The sequence below is a fragment of the Babylonia areolata genome, chromosome 4 (assembly GCF_041734735.1).
Source record: "Babylonia areolata isolate BAREFJ2019XMU chromosome 4, ASM4173473v1, whole genome shotgun sequence".
NCBI lineage: Eukaryota > Metazoa > Mollusca > Gastropoda > Neogastropoda > Buccinidae > Babylonia > Babylonia areolata.
The window spans coordinates 8648695-8674809 of record NC_134879.1 but is presented as its reverse complement, the minus strand read 5'-3'; the positions used below and the strand labels follow the sequence as shown (position 1 = coordinate 8674809).

Sequence of the window (26115 nt, the reverse complement as noted above, 5' to 3'; positions counted from 1 at the left end):
CTTTTTTGTGGTGGTGGGGGGGGGGGGTAAGGGTGAGGGGAGAGACAGACAGACTGACATTCCCTAGTGCCATTACTTCAAAACTGACCGTATATATTTATCTGCTTTGTGTGTGTGTGTGTGTGTGTGTGTGTGTGTGTGTGTGTGTGCAGACACCAGTGCCCAGTCCGCTGTGTTCTGGAACGACAGGAAGACATGATGATGACAGGAACCAGACATCCTTTCCTGGGAAAATACAAGGTCTGTGGATCGGATTCCTCTTCGTCGTCTTCTCCTTTTTCTTCTACTTCATCTTCTTCTTCTTCTTTGTCTTCGACTTCTCCTTCTTCTACTTCTTCCTCTCTTTTTCTTCGTCTTTGTCTTCCTCTTCTTCTTCTACTTCTTCGTCTTCTCCTTCTTCTTCTTCTACTTCTTCTTCTTCACTTCTTCTTCGTCGTCATCGTCTTCTTCTTCTTCACTTCCCGTACTTTCTTTTATAGATCTATTCAGCATTATTTTCTTCTGCATACATTTGAAGATGATATAAATAAAGGAAGAAATCACATCCTCTCTGACACGTACACAAACACGAAAAAGGAGACAACTAGATTTTTTTTTAAATATGTTTAGGAAACTCGCTCTCTCTCTCTCTCTCTCTCTCTCTCTCTCTCTCTCTCTCTCTCTCTCTCTCTCTCTCTCTCTCTCTCAACACACACCTCAATTCTCCCTCCCTCCATTAAATATATGTGTGCTATTGTAACTGATGCAGATTGGCATGGACAGATTGGAAGAAAACGCCATGCCTAAAATCTTAATCCTTGAATAAAAAGTGTCTTGAGTTCTGGGTTCTCTGTGTCTGTGTCTGTGTCTCTGTCTCTGTCTGTCTCACTCTGTCTCTCTCTCCGGGGAAAAACGTTTGCTGCTTTCCTTTTTCGCATCTCTGCCTGTCTGTCTCTATACTAGCTCTTATCAAATGTGTGTGTGTGTGTGTGTGTGTGTGTGTGTGTGTGTGTGTGTGTGTGCAGATGGGATTGGACGCGACAGGAAAGATCATGGCCTACGATGCCCATTTCTACATGAATGTCGGCTGCTCCATGGATCTGTCCTATTCGGTCAGTGCCTGGCTCCTCCAGCTACTGCGAAGTGTGTGTGTGTGTGTGTGTGTGTGTCCCTCCCTCCCCCCCTCTCTCTCTCTCTGTCTGTTCTATAATAGTTCTCAAATGCTTACAAACAGACACGCATGCTTAGCCACGCTCATGCGCGCACACACATACACACACAAACATACACATTCGCATGCATGTTCGTACCATCGCATTCACGCATACAGATATACACACGCACGCATGAACACACACACACACACACACACACACACACACACACACACACACTCACAGTCACACACACACACACACACACACACACACACACACACACACACACACACACACACACACACACACACACACACACTTCTTGTCGTGCAGTGAATACTGCATTAAACTGTTATTCCATAAACGTAACATAACATCATGAGTGTCTGTCTGTCTGTCTCTGTGTCTCTGTCTGTGTGTGTGTTCAGGTGGCCGAGAAGGCAGTACTGGAATCAGACGCATCCTACCACATCCCCCACTTCCGGGCCACGGCCCATCTGTGCCGCACCAACATCCCCTCCTGCACCGCCTTCAGGGGATTCGGCACCCCGCAGGCTGCGGTCGTCATGGAATCGGCCTTGACCCAGGCTGCTGCTCGCCTCGGAATGACCCCTGAGAAGGTGAGTGGGATGGGGGTGGGGTGGGAGAAAAAAAAATCATTGATCCTCTGGTTGGGATTTAAATTAACGACATATATTGGCTGACGCTCTTAAGGTCACGTTGTTCAGGGCGTGGGGTCTTGGAATTCATTGATCTATTCATTATTGCTTATATACACTGCAGGGTACCATTGAAGGCCATGTCAGAGTTGAAACACCTTTTTAGGAATAATGATAGTAATGGAGAGAAAAAAGCGCAAGACATAGTCACGAAGTTTATTTGATATTCTGCGAACAAGCAGCACATTAGAATATATGAAGCCCTACTGACATTTAGTAAGAAGAAGAAAAAAGAGAGAAAAATACACACACACACACACACACACACACACACACACACACACACACACACACACACACACACAGAATCCTGGTCAATCCCAAGTATTTTTTAAAACTGGACACCACACCATGACCTGTTGGGCTCACTAGATGAAGCAAGTTATGTGATAATAGAATAAATATTAAATTCAGGCCCAGATGTCTTTGTATTTACATAATGGAATGGAGAACACACCAAAAAACAATCTTCGTTAATTCTTTAACCATTAAAACTGTATTTGTGTTTGGGGTGGGTGGTGGTTTAAAAAGCTTCCATTTGCTCATGTTGGTCCAAAGTAGTTGGTTAATTCTTTAACCACTAAAACTGTTATTTGTGTTTGGGGTGGGTGGTGGTTTAAAAAACTCATTTGCTCATGTTGGTCCTAAGTAGTACTTTGGACCAACATGAGCAAATGGAAGCTTTTTAAACCACCACCCACCCCAAACACAAATACAGTTTTAATGGTTAAAGAATTAACGAAGATTGTTTTTTGGTGTGTTTTCCATTCCATTATGTAAATACAAAGACATCTGGGCCTGGATTTGATATATATATATATATATATATATATATATATATATATATATATGCCATTCCCGCTAGTATTGCTGTGTTTGCATTCTTTTTTTTTCTTTTTTTGTTTCTTTCCTCCTTTTTTTTCTCTTTTTTCCTTTTTTCTTTAATTTGGAACTTATTGTGAGAATGATAAACCAATGCGATTTTTTTTACACACGCGAGTCAAAAATCTTAATATATAATCACCATGGCTACATCTGTGCAATGCAGCTTGTTTTGGAAAAAAAAAAAAAAAAACCTGAAAAATGACGCAACTTCCTCATTTACGTCATCACCTTTACGTTCCACGCACGCAGATTCGTGACATCAACCTGCACAAGGAGGGTGACGTCAACCCAGCTGGGATGACGATGACGCAGTGCACCTTACGACGCTGCTGGGATGACGTCATGTTGCAAGGAAAGTTCGCTGAGCGACGGAAGGAAGTGGATCAGTTCAACAGGTCAAAACACCAGACACAGAAGATACAAACATACGTTTTATTTGTTTCATGAGTTTTTGTTTTCTCACAAGTTTGTTTGTGTGTTGTTTTTTTTGGGGGGGGGATTTTTTTTTTTTTTTTTAATAATCTGTGGCCTTCTACGTATCTTTCCCTTCACAGAATTTATTCATTTCCATCTTACTTTATCTGATACCTAGGATAGGATCTCAAGGCCTGATCAACGAACTGGATTTTGCGAAGATCAGGCATCTTGTCTCCCCACCACCACCACCCCCTCCCAGCAGATGTGCTGTAGCGTATTTGGATCTGTCCGCACACTCCGACACCTCCCTCCTTGAAACTGAAACAGAACTTTCAGCGTCAGGGTGACAATAGATGTGATTGTCTCGAGCCTTTCATTATTAATGCCACCCACCACAGCACACCAGAGAACTATGAATTACAGTGATGGTGATTGAACCTTTCTTGACTCGTCCTCAGAAAGAAACGATCTGAGAACATCACTCCCCTGTTGTAATTTCTCCACTGTCTCCCTGTCTCACACAGAATATAGTACAAGATCAGCACTATGTGTTACAAATGTATAGAAAAAACATCTGCCCTTTCATATCTCTATGACTGCCTTCACATGTACACCCCAATTCTCTTTCTGTGGTCAACTTCGGATCCACTATGTTCTCGCGTTCCATGATTCAAAGACTCCACAGTCGGCCGCTTGTATTTCTGTATCTCTGGACCGTACACTTCGAATGAGCTCCATATGTCGCTTCGCTTCGTCCAGTGTCTACACTCAGCTCTTTCAAGTCTGGCCGTAAAACCAACCCTTTTTTTTCCAAACTAGCTCCTCCTCCCTTCTCTCTCCCCAGTCTACAGTTTCTTTAGTTTTCTATTTGCAGTTAGGCCTATTTATACGTTTTATCTTTGATACATCTGTAAGGCCTATCATAATTATGTATGTTTGGTGTGAAAGCGCTTTGGGTTTTCTCTGCGTAAGGTTCAGCGCTATATAAACATATTGATATAATAATTATTATTATTATTATTATTATTATAGCGCACCTTTCAGTCTAGTTAAGAGGTCTATGCGCTTCAAATCGACAGATAGGGCTACAGTAACTTCTGTTTCTCAAAGTGCTCCCACTGTTGCTGCCGCTGCTTTACTTATCATGTCGACGATTGCTGTCATCATCAATGCGAATGATGCATTTGCTGGATATCGTGGTGACGATGATGACGACGTGTGTATGTGTGTGCGCGTGTCTGACTGTGTGTCTGTCTGTGTGTTTGTGTGTGTCTGTGTGCAGTCATAATCGATGGCGCAAAAGAGGTATCGCCGTCACACCGGCTAAACATGGATTGGCCTACACCGATAAGTTTTGTAACCAGGTAGGACAGTTGAGAAATGAAAGAACAAAACGTTTTCCCTCTCAGATATTCTGGGTTTTTTTCATCTTCTTTTTCATCATCATCATCATCTTCTTCTTCTTCTTCTTCCCATTCTCCTTCTTCTCCCTTCTTCTTCTTCTACCCTACTTCCTCCACTTCCCCTTCTTCTTCTCCTGTTCCTTCTCCTCTCTCTCCTCTTCCTCGTCCTCGTCCTCCTCCTGCTTCTTCTACTTCTTCTTCTCCTTCTTCTTCTCCCCGTCCTCACTTGTTTATTTTCGATTTACTACAAGGTGATTTAGACACGAACGCATTCATTCGCATACACACAATTTCATACAACGGGTGTGGAGAGTGAGTGTGGGGTCGGGTGTGGGGAGAGCTATTGATTGTATATATATATATATATATATATATATGTGTGTGTGTGTGTGTGTGTGTGTGTGTGTATGTGTGTGTGTGTGTGTATACATGTGTTTGTATGTCTGATTTTGTGTTCGTGTGTCTTTTTGTATGTGTACATATGTGTGTTTGTGTGTGTATGCATGAGTTTGTCTGCATGTGTGTGTATGGGTATGTTTGTGTGTGGGGGGGAGGGGTGTGCATATGTGTTTTTTCTCTGTGTATGTGCGTGAATGCGTGCATGTGTGTGTGTGTGTGTGACACAGGGAGGGGCGCTGGTCAACATCTACACGGACGGCACAGTTCTGATTTCTCACGGAGGTGTGGAGATGGGGCAGGGTCTGCATACCAAAGTCATGCAGGTCTGTTGTGTGTTTGTCTGCCCCCCTGTCTGTCCGTTGGTCTGTCTGTCTCTCTCTCTCTGAGTCTCTCCCCTCCCATGCCTTCCCCTCTTCTCCTCTCACATAAACACATCCACAACTGGCGCGCGCGCACACACACACACACACACACACACACACACACACACACACACACACACACACACACACACACACGCACGCACGCACACACACACACACACACACGCACACACACACACACACAGAGGGAGAGAGAGAAAAAAATGCAACATATGATCAAGTACAAGTTGGGGTGACCAAATTTTGATGCTTTCTCTACGAATATGTTCTTGATGTGACTTCATGAACAAAATCAGTTTAAAGCAGGAGACACATAGACAGAGATGTTACTTTGTACAAACCTTCAATGCGACAACGACAGTTGGGCAGGAGGGGGGAGGGGGCGCCGTGGCAAGATCAGTTAGGTGTTGGACTTCTGGATCCAGTGTTTACCAGTAACCGGGGTTCGATTCCCCGCGTTGTGTCCTTGGGGAAGGCACATAACTCGGAAATTCCTCACTCCACCCAGGTGTCAGTGGGTAGGTATACCTAATTTCGGTCAGGGGAGGAGAGGAGTGGGCGGCCACCTTCCAATGCCGCCGAGCCCAGGACACGGTGGGGAGTGGGGAGGTATGACTTCACTAACCTGATGGCTGAAAGGAAAGGCATGTGACCTTTACCCTGTGGCAGGTGTGCCAACGGCAAAGTGAGAGCTGTATGATAAATGGTTTCTCCATTGCAGTGGGAGGTCATTTTCAGCTTAGTCATTTATGAAGGACTGTGACTCCCGAACTAGGAGGCAAGATTGCACTGACTCTTAGTGCTGCAGCCCCGGGGAGCTAGTTGGCCTTTGGGAACCATCCCAGCGCCGACTGTCCTAAAACCCTTTGGCCGAGAGAGTGGGGATGTAACTTGGGCAAGACATTCTCCGTTATAATCAAATTCTAGCCCAGATAGTCAGGACAGCAGTTACCTCCACTGCTGTTCTGATGGTCATAGTCGGACACGACTGACGATGATATATGTGGCAGGTGGCCAGCCAGGCGTTGAACCTCCCCATCAGCAAGCTGCACGTGGAGGACACGTGCACCAGTGTTGTGCCCAACACCATTCCCACCTCGGCCAGTTTCGCCTCCGACCTGTATGGGGGAGCTGTTCTGGTGAGGGGAAGAGGGTGTGGACATTTTGATCCGTGTGTTGAAAGAAGGTGGTGGGGTGCTGGGCGCTGCGAAGAGGAGGGATGCAGACATTCTTCTGTGTGTGTGTGTGTGTGTATGTGTGTGTGTGTGTGTGGCGTGTGTGTGTGTGTGTGTGTGTGGCGTGTGTGTGTGTGGCTGTGTGTGTGTGTGTGCGTGTGTGTGTGTGTGTGTGTAAGTGTGTGTGTGTGTGTGTGTGTCGTTCTTTAGTTTAGCGTCTTTTCACTATCAGTGATATTAGACGTAAAAAAAAAAAGGGGGAGGGGGTGGGGGGGCTATGAACTAATGCCTGTGAAAGTTCGACCATGAGAACCTCGTCAGAAATAACTTTACAAAAATCATCTGCAGAATTATTATTCTCGTGTGTGTGTGTGTGTGTAAGTGTGAGCGTGTTTATGTATGTGTGTGTGACTACGTACATGGTGTTCACATGTGCGTGAGTTTGAAGGTGGGAAGATGGATGTGAACATTTTGATCTCTGTATATGTGTTTTGTTTGTGTGTTGTGGTTGTGTCTGGCGCGTGAGAGAGAGGAGAGAGGAGGAGGTAGATGTAGACATTTGGATGTGTGTTTGTGTGTGTGTGCGCGCGCTTGTGTGTGTGTGTGTGTGTGTGTGTGTGTGACTGCGCGAGAGTGTGTGAACGTGTGTATGTGTGTGCCACGGGAACTGTATCGGGAAAGTGTGCAGTTCGTTGCAGATTATTACATGTTTGTAAATGCCTCAAACACGCTCAAAATGATCATGAGGTCAATGGTTTTTCAGGACGCCTGCACCACGTTGAAGAAACGCCTGGAACCGTTACAGAAACAACATCCCCACTACAGCTGGGAACAGCTGGTAGGTGAACTGATGTGTGCTCTCTGACAGTGAGGATGATCAGAAAGGCCAGCAATACTGCGCAGGGTTCTGATAATGCAGCCTTTCGGTCAGTTATTAGGACTCAAGTTCCCCTAAGTAATAATGATGGAATTATACTGGAAAAAACATATTCTGTGGAGGGATAACCCGGAGGGGGAGGGGGGTTTGTTTGTATGCGTGTGTGTGTGTGTGTGTGACTTTTGATGAATTATTTTGAACGAGTCGACAACCTTAAGGAACACACATTGTCTCTCTGTCTGTTCTCTGTCTGTCTCTATTTACTGATCTGAAAGTATTTGGTATATTTTTTTTCTGTCTTTTTTCCCCCTTTTTTCTTATTTGTGTATGTATATATATATATATATATATATATATATATATATATATGTGTGTGTGTGTGTGTGTGTGTGTGTGTGTGTAATATATGTATATATATATATATATATATATATATATATATATATACATAGAGAGAGAGGTGTGTGTGTGTGTCCGTAGGCTTGTATGTATTGCGCGTGCGAAAGCATGTGTATCTTATTTGTAAATAGTCCTTTGTTTGTACTTTTATAACATCAACATGTGCTAAATTGAGAGACATATTTGAAAAAATCAATGTACAGTTTATCTCCCAGTCTGTTTTTCTTCATGAGGTGCACTTTTATGTCCATGGTAGTTACGCTCATTTCTATCTTCGATTTCTTTTCATCTTCTGTTGTTGTTTTTTTCAGATTTCTACCGCTTACCTCGAGAGGGTGTCCCTGTCTGCGACTGGCTTCTGCAAGTATGTTTTCCTGCTCTTTCCCACACCCTCAGCTTGTTCGGAAGTATGGCTGTGAAAGACTGTGTCTGTATGAGCAAAGGCGCGCCTATGTATGTGTATGTTTAAATAAGAAATTTCAAGGACAGCTTGCCTTTTCATACCTTGGTCCTGTCACCTGCAGTAAATTTCCTTGCCAAAATCGTCATGCTGAAACCAGATTTCAGTTCAAATCTGGTCTTATAACTCATCTGTATAAATCTGTTTTCTTGAGTATCTACATATGCATACTTATATGTTGCGTGATGTGTGTGTATCGGGTCAAGTCAAACTGATCTTCACTGAGGAGAAAGAGGAAAGAAAGGGTGTGGTATTGCTGCAGGCCGAGCGATGTGGGCTACAACATAGAGACCCACGAGGGTCGGGCCTTCAGCTACTTCACCTACGGCGCTGCCTGCAGTGTGGTGGAGGTGGACTGTCTCACGGGGGACCACCACGTACTCTCCACAGACATCGTCATGGACGTCGGCAAGTCTCTCAACCCCGCCATAGACATCGGCCAGATAGAGGGCGCCTTCATGCAGGTCAGCATCCAGCGATCGAGAGATTCAAAGAAATTTCATCCTTTTGCCCCTTTTTCGATTGTTCTCCTGCTCCTCCTCCTCTTCCTCCTGCTTCTTCTTCTTTAATAGAATTGTGCAATCAACAGCCATCTACCTGAAGATCTAGTCATCAGCCCCATCCACATGAAATATGCGGCTTCTGTTCAAACGTGAGTGTGTGTGTGTGTGCGTGCGTGTGTGTGCATGCGTGCATGTGTGTGTGTGTGTGTGCAGTGCGTGCATGTGTGAGTATGCACAAGTTTTTATTTTGATATGCACTTGTATATAATCTAATTTCTACTGTATCTGTGTTTGTGTATGATTTTCAATTAATGTTCGTACCTTGTTATGTACTATCCCCCCACCCCCCTCCCCCAATATTCTTTGTGATCCCGGTACACTTGGTAAAAAAGACATATTCTGTTCTGTTCTATTCTATTCGTCTTCTTCTTCTTCTGCCTTAACTCTGTCAAGAGCCATTGGGACGCCCCACAGAACTGTTCACCAGATTCCCCCAGGTGTGTCGGTTGTATGTTAAAGCCTGGGTCTCTACAACTGGTTTTCCCATCCATTCTGCGGTGTTGTCAGTCGATATTTTTTCTGTCTGTTTGTGTGAAATTCTACACGTCTATAAATCAGTCAACAATGTACACCTCCACGAATCAATCAGTGAAGAAAAGAAACTATCTTGTTGTCAGGGTTACGGGCTGGTGGCGTTGGAGCAGTACAAGGTGCAAGGGGACGGCACTCTGCTGACACGGGGACCCGGCAATTACAAGATCCCCTCTGTGGGCAACATCCCTCGGTCCTTCAACGTCAGTCTCCTGACAGAGTCCGGCAACCCCAGGGCCGTCTATTCCTCCAAGGTACACACTTTTTGTTGTTGTTGTTGTTTACCCTCACTTGTTTGTGGTTGGTGAAGGTAACTTTCCCACTCTACCCTGTACCCCTTTCATGGACGCGTAGTGGCATAATCGGTTAGGCGTCGGACTTGTGATGTCGTGCTCACCAGAGCTCCGAATTAGAGGTCCCGTTTCTGCATGGAGTTGTGTCCTTCACTCCGATTTTCCTCACTCCACCCAAACGTAAATGGATACCTGACTTCGACTGGGGAAGGTTCGAACGTCTGAAGGAGAGGAGTTGGCCCCGCATTCCTGAATTCACTTCTTTTTTTAAGCCCCGGTGGCATTGGAAGTTTATAAGACCATTAATCTTTAACCAAACCCATTTCCTTGTCTTCCCTTCCCTGTCTATCTTCCCCAGTAAATGGGATGTTTGGGCCTCCTTTCACTTACGAATAGTCTTGCTGCCTTCTGGAAATTATGTGTCGCAAGTTTCTCCTTTTTCTATCTCTTCTTTTGTAGAGTCCCCCACCACAACCCCCTTCTTTCATGAATCATTCACCTTTGGGTCGTTTTTCCTGTCTTTCTCCCCACTTATGCACTTTGCTATGGCGCGAGCAAGTCTTTTTTTTTTCGTTTTCATGTGTGTATGTCTATCAATGTATGTACATATTTTCTTACCTTTCACCTTTTGATTGACTGCTGGAATCTGCATGGTACCAGACACAATCGTTTTACAGCAAGCCCCAAGAAGATCTTTGTTCCATGATGACCCATGGATACTCTTTCTCAGTTCCTGAAGGAAATCACTATTTTTAACACACACAGACGTGGGTGAATTTGTCTTTTGACGTTGCTGTCAATGTTTTCAACTTGATTTAGATTTTACACTGACTGAGCGAGACGTGGATGAACTGGTCTCTGTAACGTTATTTTGACTGACCTCTTTGCGGTTGACGAGGCTGTAAACAGCATGTTTTGATTCCGTATCTCTTGCTCCACTCCCCCACCCCCACACACATGGGGAGTGCTAGCCTTGTGGTAATGCGTGTGCCCAGGAAGCAAGAAAATCTGAGCGTACTTGTTCGAATCCCACACTTGCCTGAATTTTCTACCTCACCACTAGACTTTGAGTGGTGGTTTGGACGCTAGTCATTAGGATGAGATGATAAACCGACGTCCCATGCGTATTATGCATGGCAACAAGAGAGTTGTCCCTGGCAAATTTTCGTTGTAAAATCCCACTTAGATATACATTTTGTGTGTGCGCGTGTGTGTGTGTGTGTGTGTGTGTACAACTTCAACCTGACTGACTCGTAAAGGTATGGACATCAATCAGTGCCTGTGACTGCAGGGTATCGGAGAGCCCCCACTGTTGCTGGCCATGTCAGTGCTGGGCGCCATCCATGACGCCGTTAGAGCTGCTCGTACTGACGAAGGTTTGAACCCCTTCATGCGGCTGGACACCCCTGCCACTCCGGCCCGTGTCCGGATGGCCTGCTCTGACCGCTTCACCCGATTGGTCAGTCACCACGTGTCTCCTCTTTCTTTCTTTTTTCTTTTTTTTTCTTTTCTTTCCTGTATATATACTTTTTTTTAATTAGTTTTCTGCATAACAAATGGACATATAAGAAACGGTTAAGCATGGTTCATTTTGATTCATGATAAACGTGAAGAAGAATATGACTGAAGTGGTAGAAAAACCAGTGACCGTAATAGCGTATCTGGTCCCTCGACTTCCTTTTGTCACCTCAGTCACAGCGGAATTATCGGCCCATTCTCTGTGACCTCCGTATCAATACTCCCAACAGTGATAGCATGGAAACTGATAAACTGATTATCCTGATGATGACTGTAACTCATTTTGTTGGACAGATTTGGACGGCTGTAGTCTTTTGCGTGAATGAATTAACTTTTTGCATGAATGATCTTTTTTTCTTTTTCTTTTTTTTGAGGGAAAAAAAGGCACATAAGGCTTGTTTTCACCCTACCCTAAAAAAGGGACTGGGGGGGTGGGGGGAATGTGACGAACATGCAATGTAAATAGCATAACTTTGCAAAGGGAATTTTCAATTTAAGTCAAAACGTGAAAAGACGTACGTAGATGCATTGAAATGACATATTACACGCACATGCACACAGACACAAAGCACAGACATACAAAGCTAAACACACACACACACAAAAGGGTTTAACATATTGTGTTTACAAATTATCATCTGACTTGTAATTGCTGCTGTTTTTATTGCTTTAATACAAGTAGGAGAATATAGTCCCATGAGAGAGAGTGAAACGGCTACTTCTCTTTATTTTGGGGTTTCATTTTGGGGTTTTTGACTCACTTGTGTAAACAAAGTGAGTCTATGTTTTAACCCGGTGTTCGGTTGTCTGTGTGTGTGTGTGTGTGTGTGTGTAATAATAATAATGATAATAATAATAATAATGGTACTTATATAGCGCTGAATCTTGTGCATAGACAAATCTAAGCGCTTTCGCACTTTAACATTGCCATTTTCTCTGCAAATACTTTTTCAGTTGATACCAAATTTGGCATAAAAATAGGAAAAATTCAGTTCTTTCCAGTCATCTGGCTTAAAACAATATTGCACCTATGGGATGGGCAGTAAAAAATTAAAAAAGAAGCCAAATTGTATGCAAACTGAATTTACTGTTGTTATTTTTTTTTTTTTTTTATTCTCTAAACTTGGCACTTTGATCTGATATTCTGACACAACAACAAGAGCAGTTTGTTTTTTTTATTTTTTGTTCAAACAGGAACTTCTTTTGCTAAGCATGGAAGTTATATTTATTTTGCATGTCTTTGGTGCAAATACTAAAAAAGGGAAATTAATCTGTAATTAATGCTAGGGGGCTTAATTTGCTTTAAACTGATCTTTCTCATCTTAAACATTACATTTTGAAATTATACTTAATACATAAAAAGCTTGTGTGTTTTACTCTCAGTGTACAGGGCTTTCACTATGTTCATTCGCCCAAGTGGTCTTTTTCAGAAAATACTAAAATCAGTATGACGAGTGGACTTTATAGATCTGTTGGCTGAGCCCTGAAGGTCATGGGCGAAAATTAATTGCGTACACATATTTATACATATTCAAAGCGCGTGCTCATATTCTTCGCGAACGCGAACGACGCCATTTCGTTTCTAGTAGTTGACCTGCCCGTTCAATCCTATATTCAATCGACAATACACATAACATGTGATGGAAAGTTGGAGAAGGAGACCGTTAAATATTTATTCAGAGAAAGATTTGTGAATGCCTCATCACTTACTGGATTATGCCCCAAACTGCCATAAAAATATCCACAGAATCAGTCGGAATTCACAGTTTAAAATGATAAACCATGGGAGTTAATACCCTTGAATTGATGAAACTTTTCTGAAAATGAAGTCCTTTTCACTTCATACGACATTTAGAAGTACTTGTACTTGGCTCTACATGTTATTAGTTTAACAAAATACTCAATTTTCATATCAACTTTAAAACTATAAAACTAGACTGAACATAAAAGAGAAATTGAATCGACCGTGTCAACCGGGTGTAACTAAACTCAGTTGTGCATCTGTCTAGATCCAGAGAAAACGGCTGAATGTTGCAGTGTGATTGCGACGATAGCCGCGACTCCTTTACCGCGGACTTAAAAAGAATTTTTAATTGCCCTTAAAGATTTTTTGAATGCCCAAGATACACCAGAATAATATGATTTAAACAGCGTTCTCACTGCGAATACCGCAGTCGATTTATCGCCCTTTAAAAAAGCATGTTTAAATGTTATATTTTTTAACGTCAGCTAAGGAGCCCCGATAGTGTAATGGGTAAGACAGTTTCTTCTCATCCGAACACGCGGGGTTCGAATCTGTCGTTAGGACTTTTTTTTCTTTTTCTTTTAACCCAAAGCTTTATAATAACAAATACAGAACACGTTTTAACGATTAGATTTTTTTTTTAAAGTGTATCACAAGTGAGTCTTGAAGGCCTTGCCTCTCTTGTTTTTTCATGAAGTGAAGATCGATAGAAAAAGAAGTGTCTCCAGTGAAAAAATTTTCTTGTATCTTTTCAGTATGAAGGTGAAGAGAAGAGAAGCGACAAGCGGCCCTGGTTCGTGGATCTGTAGGACAGCACCACTGCCAACCGATGTCTGTCTGTCTGTCACTGTCTCTTCGTCTCTCTTTGTCTGTCTCGCACTGTCTGTCTGTCTGTCTCTGTCTGTCTTTCTGTCACTGTCTGTCTGTCTCTCTCTCTCTCTGCCTCTGTACCTCCTCTGCCTCACTCTCCTCTCTCCCCCCCTCTCCCCATTCTCTCTCAATAACCTACTGCATAACCACAAAAAGTTATTTGCCATCTGTTTCATAACAATGTACAATTCCTGTATTCCCTTTTAATGTCTGCATTTGTTCACATGCCAAGGGTTTTAGGTAACCCAGTGCATGCATGTTTGTGTGTAACTGTGTATGCGGAGACAGAAGTGGTAGTGACCGAGAATGTTCGAGCGGGTCTGCAGACTGCAGGAATATAGTTGATAGCCAGTATGGAGTTGACAATTTTTTTTATTCAAGTATGCCCGTGAACATCATTAATGGAATTATACATTGTATCGATAATATTATGTGACGCATGACAAAATGCAAAGCTATCCAGATTCATAGTATAGGTGTATAATCGTGGATCTTGTAACATTGTTATGTATTAGTATGGTGTTTTATGTAACGTGTATACACACTATTGTTTTCCACAATTCTTTTAATACATGGGAACCATTTTCTAGTAAATAATTTCCAGCTAATGCATATATTTTCAACTTTATAGCTCTTTCTCAAGTCAGTTTACCAGGAAGTGTCTCATATATGGTCTAATTCTATTTATTCTGCATTTGTTTCGCCACTCAATGATCTGTTCGATATTTCATCTGTTTTCGTTATAACAGTCGTTTCCAAATAATACCTGTTCTTTTTTTTTCAACTTTACATTTGAGCCATTTTCGCACTATTCTTTCAAACCATTCTCTAAATACAGTTGAGTAAAAGTACAGTACCATAAATAATGTTAAACTGCGTCTTTCTCATTTTGATAGAAATTGCACGTGTCACTGTCTTTCCCATTTTTTGAGGATTTTGTTTGTGACCATATATCATGACATTCTAATTTGGAACCATTTCTCTGCCTCTTCCATGAGTGCGGCTTTGACTGCAGCATAGTGTGACAAAACACCGTAACCAAGACTCTGCTAGTTTTCTGTAGAGTTGACTTTAACGACCAGTTGGCCACTGCCCTTTATCTTTTGGCTGCCTCCGACCCAGTATTCTGTGGGGGAGGGGTTGCCTTCATTGACACCGACTGCATGACTATTCGATCAGAAACCTCCCGCTCTTTTTCAACGGAAAGACCCAAAAGTCTCAGTGTGCAATAGGCACCAGTCACAAAATTTGACATGTCTACTTTAAATATTCACAAGGAGTAGCACCCAATCACGCTCTGTATAGTGATCCCTGGATGTTATGGTTAGTATCCCTCTCAGACGACGCTTTGAAAATGGCGGACGACTATCACCTAAAAGCGCTGCCAATGATGTTTGTGATTTTGTCAGCCAGTGTTTTGCAGAAGCTTTGTCATTTTGTCACCCAATGTTTTGCAGAAGGTTTGTCATTTTTTCTGCCATTGTTTTGCAGAAGATTAACAATTCATTAAAGACGTTAAGCAGAGTACTAGGTGTGACAAAAAACTTGTGTCAGATGGTTCGCTTGAAGGGGAATATCGTGAGTGTGACGATGTGCGGTGTAACAGAGCTAGATATTGCAAGCATGGGATAGAGAGCGAAGCAGAAGGCCGAACACTGCTCTGTGGCTGACCCAGAGTCTAAACTTTGCGACACTGAACCAGGCCTTTGAATCAAGGCAGGGTGGTGGGAGAGGGGTGGCAATTTCGTGAGAGCCCTCACGGGATGAACGAGGTTTTGTTTTGTTTTTTTTTTTTTTTTTTGCGAAACATGTTCAGCTGACACAACTTAGTGGATCTTTTGTCGAAAGCAGGCGGGAGTATGAACATTTCTCACTTCACCGCACTGTGTGCATTACGTCACTGTTGACCAGTCTGATCTTGTCTGAAAGTGAGCATGAAGTGAGCGGGCTTGGCACAGGGAGGCGTGGCATTTGACAGAAGGGGGAAAGGAGGGGAGGGGGGGGGGGGCAGAGGACGAGGGTTGATCTGTGATCATCATATTTTCCATGTATTTTTGGTTTACTAGTGTCATTGAATTTAACTGACAGCTTTGTGTTCGGAAATTATATTTGTTTGTCTCACTTTCTTGGTTCACTCATTGTTAACCAGTGTGCTGAAAACTGTCAGAAATTAATAGATTCTATTTTGCTTTAGGAAATAAGTATGGTTTATGCATACTTTAATGCAATAGTTTGCATGCTAGAATTATTATTAAAAATGGATCTCACCCGACACGCGCACGCATACATACCAACTCCCTACTCCCCCACACCCCCCTCCGCCCCCACACATACGCAAACACACTCAGAATCCTCACCGCGCTCCGACCTCCCACATTCACAGTGCATGCGGCACTCTCATACACATTCGCCAAATACACATGCCCGCATACACTGGCAGTCACAACCTCACACATGCATACATATATGCCAAATATACCGCTCGAGAGAGGCGCGTGCTCGCGGCACACACACACACACACACACACACACACACACACCTGTTGCAGCAAATATTGTCGCCGACACAACTTGTCGGGATAGTTGGGTTGGATTTTTTTTTTTTTTTTATAATTTTTTTACGACAACACGTGCATTTGTAGTCGCCACTGACAGTACCTGCCGAAGTGCAACAATCATATGTTGTGAGGGTCGGCACATGCTGTCGCCGGCGACAATACAATAATATTCCCGATGACAATACTTTATGCCGCAACAAGGCTTCACAACCACCAAACACAAACAATTTATCATTATACAAGTGTGGAAATTGTACCTGTTTATTAAAAGTTCGCTTGTGATTGTTTAGCTCATTAAAAGACATAATCCATGCATTCTGTAATATGTTACATGATGCAGTTTTTTCACGTGTTTCCAGTGTTTCTTGTAAACATCTCTCTCTCTCTCTCTCTCTCTCTCTCTCTCTCTCACGCACACACACACACACACACACACACACACACACACCGTCAAACGCACGCGCGCACGGATATGGCACACAGTAGTTACCGTGACAAACATAGATAAGGTAATTTAAGGCAAGATACACTAACTTCATATGATTAATATTACAGGGTAACTGGAGATTGGCAATTGAAACAGTAAAGGACCATCTGTTATTCGGAACCTGAAAAAGCAACAATATAAATAGATATAAAAGTCATATAAGAAACAAGTATCAAACAAACATAATATTTTTGATATATCATTTAAGTTTTCCGATGCATACACATATTCATGAAGTTTTCTGTGTTAAAAAAAAAAAAAAAAAGATTCAAAAACCAAGTTTTTTACGGACAAGAAAAGTATCAAAAACCGTGTTTTTAACACACACACACACACACACACACACACACATCTGAGTAGTTAAAGAATTCGTGTCTGTCTTGAATATCTTTTAGGTCCACGGTTCGAATTCCATGAGTATTTCGTGCTTTGAAGTAATGTGGACATTGTTTTATCATTCGTAAAGACAAGGACGATATCAAATAAAAATAAAAACAGAATAAAAAAAAAAGAGAAAAGAAAGTGACAAAAAAGCACGTGAACAAATAGCAGACAATGAAAATAATGGTGAGTAATAAAAGTATGCAATTCATTAATTGGATTCAATGCAAACTATCCATTCTCAAGTGCCGAGAAAGCATCAAGAGTCTGCATCTCAGTTCTGATGGAGTTGAGTGTAAGCCGCCCTATTGGCCGACGCCTTCACTGAGGTCATGTTGTTCAGGGCTTGGTTCAGGGAAGGTTGTGTTGTTCCGGGAGGTGAGTCCGAGTCACAGATACTAATCACTAGTATTTATGCGAGATCGGTAGAACCAGTAGTTGTAAGGACCACATGGTTAGCACGCTACTGGGTTTCTCACTGGCTCTCTGGTTGGCGGTACCCGTGTGACATAATTCTTGAATCTGATGTTACGTTTTCTGGTTTTGGATGCTGATTAAAATCCAGAATCCAAGCCAGTGGTTAGGTTTACCAGTGATACGGCCTAAAAAAATTAATATACAGCGGGTCCAAGAATTTAGGATACGAAAACAGGAAATCACCCCCAACTCTTGTTTCGAAAGGTGGGTTACATAATAAATGTAATTTTTCACATGCCTGTATTGCAAAACGCGCAAAAATTCCCCTTTACAAATGACCCTGAATTTAGGATATCAAATCAGGAAATTGCCGGCATTCAACAAGTATTCTGTCGACAACCTTCATAGTCTTCTGTGAAAAGTCATTGGGACGTCACAAGTAAGTACTGTTCACCTCCATAGTAAACCTTGAAAAGTAGTCATCTCTGATGGGTACTTTCAACCATTCTCAAAGATGAATGGCGACTGTGCGGCAGTTGTGATAAGCACAACAGTGTTGGCCTTGATCTTGGGATCAATGCAATCATAGACGCAAGCAACTGTCTTAGCAATCATGGCCGATGAAGCCCAGATGTGCAGAATCTGCTTGCTCCACCTGGTGACCGCATTGTGATTGGACCGCACCACGCCTGGAAAAAAAATTATGATTAATGTCTTTTATGAACAAGTGAACTTGACGTACATAGGTCGCGTAAAAAAAAAAGTCCACACTCAGGTTATGTGTTGAGAGTGCCAGCCACCCACAACTTGAACACACAAACATATATATAGAAACAAAAATAATGTCTACATAACACACACGCGCGCACGCGGGATTTAGAAAAAAAAGGTGCATGACTTTTACTAACATTGGAAATATGTTTTTACTGCATTTTTGAAGAGCGCGTGAAAACTGAGACGTTTTTCAAATGTTCTCGGGAATCGAAAATCCAAAAAGAAAGACCAACAGGCCTGAAAGGACTGTTGACCATGATATCTTAGTTTTAATGTCTGTTGGCCTTGGAACAGCAACCATACATATAAACCATATATCGATAAAAGTAGACCGATTATCCCATTCCCTTCTAATCAGCAACTGCATAATAAATTGTTCTGCTTTGAAAAGAATATTATGTCGGAAAGAGTGAGGAGAGACCGATTAAGCAATAATAAGGCTATTATCAATCTATTCGCACCGTCTACTGATATCATGTATATCTCCTTCATAAAATCAGATCGGTATAGAATATTCTCTGCTTAATACACACACACGCCCGGGCGCACGCCGAACACGTGCATGCATGCACGCTGCACACAACTCAAACATGTGCAAAAGTCAGTGACATCCAAAACATTATACGGTCAAGAGCTCATATGTTTGCCTATTTCATATCAAAGTTATACTAAGGTAAATCAGGCCTTCTGGTCGATCATTGATCAATTCATGTCTGTATTCAAGTCAGTTAACTTTAATTACACAGTTCATTACCTCTTGACTGCTGCTGAACGAGTGAGCGTGTCCGTAAAAGGCTGACAGCTCCTTGAGATGAGAGAGAGCTCACAGGTCAGGATGTCTGTCACCATTCTTTATTAATGTTCAGGACTTTCCTCTCAGGACCGTGCATTACTTGTGGTCAGCGATATCAATTCAGTACACCGTGGATAAGTACATAAAAATTAGCACCTGCATCGGCTTCAAGTTCAGGTCTAACCCATTTCACCAAGTCAAGGAGTTAACACCACGGACCTGATGATTATATAATTTACAAATCCGTCGGTTCATGTTACAGACCTTTCAGCTTCTTGTTCAGCAGCAGCTCTGCATCCTCCTGTGTGTAATCTCCCCTGTACTTCATGGCTCGCGTGACGGAGACGGCGACGTCACAGCCACATATCGAACACAGGTAGTCCGTCATGGAACCACCCATTGGGAAATATTCTATCTCCATCTCCGTCTGTGGAAAAGTAATATAAAGATACATTTTTGCACAGCACGACACAACACAGCTTACAGCTTCTACATTTTAAAATATATAATAGGTTGGCTTTTGGTGGCTTTTTTTTTTAATGATAACATTTACAAAAGTGAAAAATTAATTGCCTAACTTCTTTCAGTTTTATTTGTCTACCGTCAACATCGATCTGTGTGTGTGATCGCCGGTGGGGACATTAAACAAAATCCCTCATTCTTATCCTCCCAATATAGCAACACTTAACATTGACATAATGTATCGAATCAGTCACGTTGGCCCCCGCTATACAGCACACAAATATTTCTAAAATCAGTTTTTTCAGTTAACTGACAAATGCAAGTGTTCATATAATGCGCCCGGCGGCGCGCGCGTACACACACACACGTACGTGCCACACACGTGACACACTGGCACACACACACACACACACACACACACACACACACACACACACACACTCACTCGAGTCAAACGGTATACTCAACATTAACTTTACGCACTGGCACGGCAACAAGTGATATAAGACGGTCTGTTTCTCTGCTTCCAACACTGTTTGCCTTCATTGTCTCAAGATAGAAACTTATTTTCATTTCACAAATTTCTTATCTTTTTTTTCTTATTGATTGAATGTACACACACACACACACACACACACACAGAGAGAGAGAGAGAGAGAGAGAGAGAGCAGTCAGCAACACGGGTCTCAGGAGGAAAAATAAGTCACATAATGTTTTTATTTTTTAATGAAATTACCTTGATGAGTGTAGCCCTGAAGCAACGCTGCAGCAGTTCAAAGGACAGAGCCTCGGACCACACAGAACTGCCTCCTGCGTTGGGGAGTGTCAGCAGTTTGAACCCCCCGGGCGAAAACTGAAGCTGGGAAATCGACCCACTCAGAACGAAATCACACTGCGTTATCCCCCCTGACGTGTAGTCTGCTATCATCTTCGACAGGGCGATCCAGTTGGGAACACGAACCACAAAATCGGGACCAACGTACAGGTTACAATAAGCATACTTCGAAGTGGACGCTCCGTAGCTCCGCCCATTCGTCGTGTCGAGGCTGTTTGATAGGGGCGCAACATTGTGGATTTTGTTTTTTGTCCGTGGAGGTTTTGGAGGCGGACCCGTGAGAGTTTCGGCGATGGTGATGGTGACGGTGTCGCGTTCGACGGGCCATTTTCCTGTGCTGTGGTTGTTGTTTTATCAAAAAATTCAGTTTGAATAGATTTTCTGTCCTGCTTCAGAAGCGGTGCGCTGAGAAGTAAGGATGATTTGTCACGATATCTTTACTGCGTCTGCTTTTCTCAATGCTCGTCTGTGCTTTGCACCACCACCGCTTGCTCTTTTATGGCTAAAAATCGTCATCTTCTATTTTTGTCAGCAGTTCATCCAATCACATAGCTTCAAATAGGTTGTACGTCACTTTTATGTTTAGCACTGAGGAGTTCTCCCATATTTCTTGGTCGTTTCGTCAGCTCGTGGTCTATTTTTATCTTGGCAAGTCTGAGCAAGAGTATTCCCCCGATTCATAACCCATTTGTTGGACATTTTTAATTCTTATTGATACCTTTTTGTTTATTTTGTGGGAATCTCCTGACTGGTAAACGCCCAGTTTTGGTTTATATCAAAGACCTAAAAATCGTAGAATAGTTTCTTTTTTTTTATAGGGTGTATTATTTTGATACACCAGCAGACTTTTCCATGGGAGAAGTGGTTTTCCAAGTCGGTAAGCGATGCCAAATGATAACTGGATTCTGCTGAGTGATGAGTTTTCATTCATGCTCAACTATTTGTAGTTTGAGATTGTCTGACAAGGAATCAGACTTTGTGCTAAGTCAGTTGTAAAACTCGTGTTTTTAACATCTGAACTAATAAGACATTGGGCAAAATTTTGAATGATGATTGATTTGATGTAAACCAGCTTGTTTGTTTGTATCCCATTTAGTTAGTATCACCATCATGCCGCTTGCCTCGAATCCCTTTACCTTCAGGTTCACTCAGTTGCAGACTTAATGCCAGCAGTCCATAATACTGGGCCTACCAAAATGTGCAGGGCACCACTTACTAATGATAATAATATATGATAATAATCAGTCATTTGGAGACAGACTGAGTTAGCACCTCCAGCCCTTGAGAGGAGACTCACCAACACTCTACAGACTGTATGTGTGTGCACATACACTGAAACACACACAGAGACCTGCACACACACACACACACACACACACACACACACATTTTATCATTACACACATACAATCACATACCAGATGCATACACACACAGATACACACATTTTCTCATCACACACATACAGAGAGAGAGATACATGCACACACACACACACATATACACACATTTTACCATCACTCACTTGCACATAGTGACACATACATTAATATATGCTCCCCAACACACATGTACACACACTTTGATGCACTAACTGTTTAATTGTGCTGGTGACTACTGTTGTACTGCTCCTGAGCCACTTAGTGATCTTTTTGTTGTTTGTTTGTTTGATTTTTGGGGGAGTGAGGGTGATTGATTGTGATGTCTTTTATTATCATATTTCAGATGAATTATGTAATAATTCTGTAGGGGTGAAAAGGAGTGTATGAACTTGCCACTGAAGTTTGTGTGTGCACACTTAGGGAGCTCTTTTGAAGGTGGAGGGGGATGCGTATGTGTCAATGTGTGTGGTGTGTGTGTGTGTGTGTGCACGAGCATATGTGTGTGTGTCTGCATGTGTCTGTGTGTGAGTGTGTATTTGAAATACGATATGTGAAGGAGCATACATTCAGGCATGAATGAGGCAGTTTTGTCTGTGAGGGCAGTCGTCCTCCGAAAGCAAGGTAGGGATGAATTTACGAAAATGAATACATATATGTGCAAAGGGATTATAAACTTCCATCAACTCAAGTGATGATGTCAGGAATATGCCAATGACAAGAGATCGAGTCACAAGAAATAAGCGGCTGTATACGCATGCGTGTAGCGTGCACAGATATACCCAAGTAAATGGGTAAGTGTGCATAATCAGTAATGGAAAGTAATCTGTGTATGCACCTATATAAGAGATGTACATACACATATGAATAATGTGTCAGTATGTAGACGCAGAGAGTTCCGGGCATTGTGTACAGAATGACGCAAATGCAAGTGTGCATATACTGCTATGTAGGGAATCTCAATGAATAGATGCCAATGAACAGAGATAGAAATATAATTGTACGTTAATATGAAAAAAGTTGTATAAACCTATCCCGTAAGCGCACACACATGTGTATACTGAGGTATAAGTATACATCTATAAGTGTAAATAGAAATGTGTAGAAATGTAGAGAGATAGCATATATATATATATATTCATTGAAAATTCATTTGAGAGTTCTGGTACTGACAGTCCTTTTATACTGAGATAAATGGAGATGTTCAGAGCTGAATTTCATTTTGCAGATTGTGATAATTTAGATATATTATTTTGTAAAAATATAAATGTTGGCTGCAAATGAGACCGATACTGCCCCTCCATATGCTTACATTAAGATGCAAAAAAACAACATTTTCACATGTATACGCACAGACGCATGAGCACAAAAAATGCATATAACACACACACACACACACACACACACACACACACACACAACTTGAAAAATGATGTGCTTTAATCAAAAAGTCCTGCTCTTGTGTTAGGCATGAAATGCAATCAATAATGATATAAATTAACATACGTGCATGACACTTTTTTTTTTCAGAATTACGAAGATTAACAACTGAAATGCAGTCAATAATATGTAATATATGAATTAACATACATTCATGACATATTTTTTCAGATTTACGATGATGAACAACTGCACATTTTAACTGAGTCAATGATGATGAATATCTCAAATGAGGTGAAAATAGAGAGAGGGGGGACTTTTTTTTTTTTTTAAATTGTATTCCTTTCTCAAATCTACAACTGAACTTCAAAAATAATAAAGTACTTCTGCACATTTTAATGCCACTATAAAACATTCACATGAATAATAATTCAATAAATCAAACTCTAGTCTGGGAGTTTTACACCCCAGAAAATGTTGAAGTCAGAGCATTTCTAAAGTACTGATTGACTAAAAGCTTATTGCAACTGTAAACTCAACAGTTGTCATGTGAAATGTAAGAACTCTCTATCTGACAAAAAAAACAGTCAAATTTTGATTTTAAACAATCCAAGCCATCCAACAAATGAAACAGTTCACCAACTGGTCTGCTTTTTCTCTTGTCCATGAACATTTCATTGTTATTCCAGTTACATTTTCCATTCACCCACTTAAGCAATTTGATATCACTTAGCAGCTGCTCAAGACTTCGAATGACCAAACAAGTGTTCACTTACACAGAAATAATCAAATTCAAGTGTTTGCTTTTACATTAAATCCGGATGTTTGATGACAAACTTGACATCATTTCCTAAACACCCTGAGTTTTGAGAATAACAGTAATGCCCAGTTATGCACTTTGGGAGCTTTTTCTGATCAGGATTTGACACTTTTCAAAAACCCTGTAATACAATAAGGAACATCACTACCACTGACACACTCAATAATCAACATCAAGAACACATACAGCGCAAGATCATATTTTCATCTGACCATGACTCCTCACTTATTCATTTGACTGCTATGAAACAAACAACTGATACAACAATTAAAAAAAAATTTTTATAACATAATCCTTGTAGGAAAAAAAGAAGAAGTAGGCTTGCCTTGACCATCTGGTATTCTTTCTTCACATTCTTTTTATATGGAGATGGGGGGTGGGGTAGGGGTGGGGGTGATGGGGGAGATAGTTTGAACAAAGTCCTAACACACATCTACAAGTATCAACTGGGGTTAGAGTTGTTTTTTACTGTCTTGTGTCCATGTGACATTTTTCACTATTTGCTGGACTGATTCATATTCAGAATTTCCAACAGAATGATGCAGATTTCTAGTTTAAATCAAAAGAAAATATGACCAACTAAATATTACTTTGAGGACCATACTTCTAGATCATGAGGTTATAGGTAAAACTAATGTAAAACAGACTTTGTGAAAAATTATAACAGTTTGCTTTAATTTGTTTGAACAGGTATAAATCATTTATAATTGTACCATCTTGTTTATACCAGTCATCAATTTCAGCAACTGATACACAAAAAAAGCGTCAGTTGATAAGCCCATGCAAGCTGATGTATTGAGTAACTGCCATCTACAAAAATAACATCTTCAAAATCTGAATACCATAGATGCTATTTCAGCAATCCAAATGTTCACACACAAACAAAAAAAACACTGCTTCAATCAAGAGGGATAAACAGAACCACATAAGTGAATTAATGTTTCCAGGGTGTACTGCCCAAATGTGCCAAGGTGAAAAAAGAATAACACATTATGCACTAATCCGAGTCATTCTGTGGACAATGAATGAATGATCCTTTGGAGGAAAAAACCAACAACAACATTCTGTGGACACTCATCATTAGAAAAACAAAACAAAGCAAAAAAAAACAACAAAAAAAACAACAACAAACCCAAAAAACAAAAACACAACAATATACATACACACAACAACTACTTTCATACCGTACTTGTCCAATCATTGACAACAGGCAAGACTTATAGTTATACACAATTACAAGTTCACTCATTGACAACAGGTAAGATATGTGCATTTATTCATATATTTATTCATATATATATATATGTTTATATGTCTGTACACGCATATATATATATATATATATATATATATATATATATATATATATGTGTGTGTGTGTGTGTGTGTGTGTGTGCGTGCGTGTACAGACATATAAACATTGAATGTCAATGTTTAAGTATAAATTGATAAATCTAAATTTGTATAAAGTGTTAGTGAACAAAATCCTTTCATGAGCCATGACAGAAAAAGAACAAGAATTTCCTAATCACTTAAATGACATAAATTTCCAATTGTAAATATTGCACTTTGAAGAGTCAATAAATAAATCAAATTGTCAAAACAAAAATTACCACTGTCTTGCAAACAACAAATTTCCATTTGTAAATATTGCACTTTAACAGTTAACAAGAATGTAAAAGTTCTTTTTTTCCCCCTAAAACTTATAAATTTAAAGTGCCCAAATATTGCACAATTCAATCAGGTCTGAAATATTATTTTACACATAACTGATTATCAAACGAAACCTTGAACAAAAAGGGGGACAAAAAACATAAACATTCAAATGGGGCGTGGTTGTTTTTGACCTATGAACAGTGCACATCTAATATCAAGAATTTAACAGCTCACATTCCATAACTTTGCAAACTGCAAGGTGCAAGATTTAATGTAAGTTACATTTATATACAGTGTTCTCTTTAAATATGTCTGTTTTTCATCCCTTCTCTCTCTCGCTCTCACACTTGCATGCATGCAAGCAGGCACACACACACACACACACACACATATATATATAT

The 26115-nt window shown here is 41.1% G+C and overlaps 2 protein-coding genes across 2 annotated transcripts in view; one reads left to right on the top strand and one right to left on the bottom strand.

Annotated features, from left to right (window-relative positions):
• The window catches only part of LOC143281379 (xanthine dehydrogenase/oxidase-like), a 37700-nt gene extending 21266 nt beyond the window's left edge, over positions 1 to 16434 (top strand). Inside the window, exons 15-27 of the mRNA XM_076586584.1 lie at positions 153 to 240; positions 1005 to 1091; positions 1565 to 1756; positions 2990 to 3135; positions 4440 to 4521; positions 5187 to 5282; positions 6353 to 6481; positions 7281 to 7355; positions 8105 to 8157; positions 8516 to 8717; positions 9434 to 9601; positions 10932 to 11099; positions 13658 to 16434. Coding sequence (XP_076442699.1) covers positions 153 to 240; positions 1005 to 1091; positions 1565 to 1756; positions 2990 to 3135; positions 4440 to 4521; positions 5187 to 5282; positions 6353 to 6481; positions 7281 to 7355; positions 8105 to 8157; positions 8516 to 8717; positions 9434 to 9601; positions 10932 to 11099; positions 13658 to 13711 — 1540 coding nt within the window. The 3' untranslated portion in view covers positions 13712 to 16434. The remainder of the gene's footprint in view (positions 1 to 152; positions 241 to 1004; positions 1092 to 1564; positions 1757 to 2989; positions 3136 to 4439; positions 4522 to 5186; positions 5283 to 6352; positions 6482 to 7280; positions 7356 to 8104; positions 8158 to 8515; positions 8718 to 9433; positions 9602 to 10931; positions 11100 to 13657) is intronic.
• Positions 16435 to 16577: 143 nt separating this feature from the next.
• On the bottom strand, positions 16578 to 21094 carry LOC143280829 (AAC-rich mRNA clone AAC4 protein-like). The gene is made up of 3 exons (XM_076585537.1): positions 20381 to 21094; positions 19447 to 19609; positions 16578 to 18304 (listed from the first exon to the last, which is right to left on the bottom strand). Exons 1-3 carry the CDS (start codon positions 20570 to 20572, stop codon positions 18114 to 18116), a joined length of 546 nt encoding a protein of 181 aa, XP_076441652.1. The 5' UTR covers positions 20573 to 21094; the 3' UTR covers positions 16578 to 18113.
• Positions 21095 to 26115: the final 5021 nt, after the last annotated feature.

Coding starts and splice junctions, on each gene's coding strand:
- LOC143280829 (XM_076585537.1), bottom strand. CDS start 20,572: ATGATAGCAGACTACACGTCAGGGGGGATAACGCAGTGTGATTTCGTT. Junction 19,610..20,380: donor TCAGGGCTACACTCATCAAG/GTAATTTCATTA, acceptor ACTTTTCCACAG/ACGGAGATGGAGATAGAATA. Junction 18,305..19,446: donor GCTGAACAAGAAGCTGAAAG/GTCTGTAACATG, acceptor TTTTTTTTCCAG/GCGTGGTGCGGTCCAATCAC.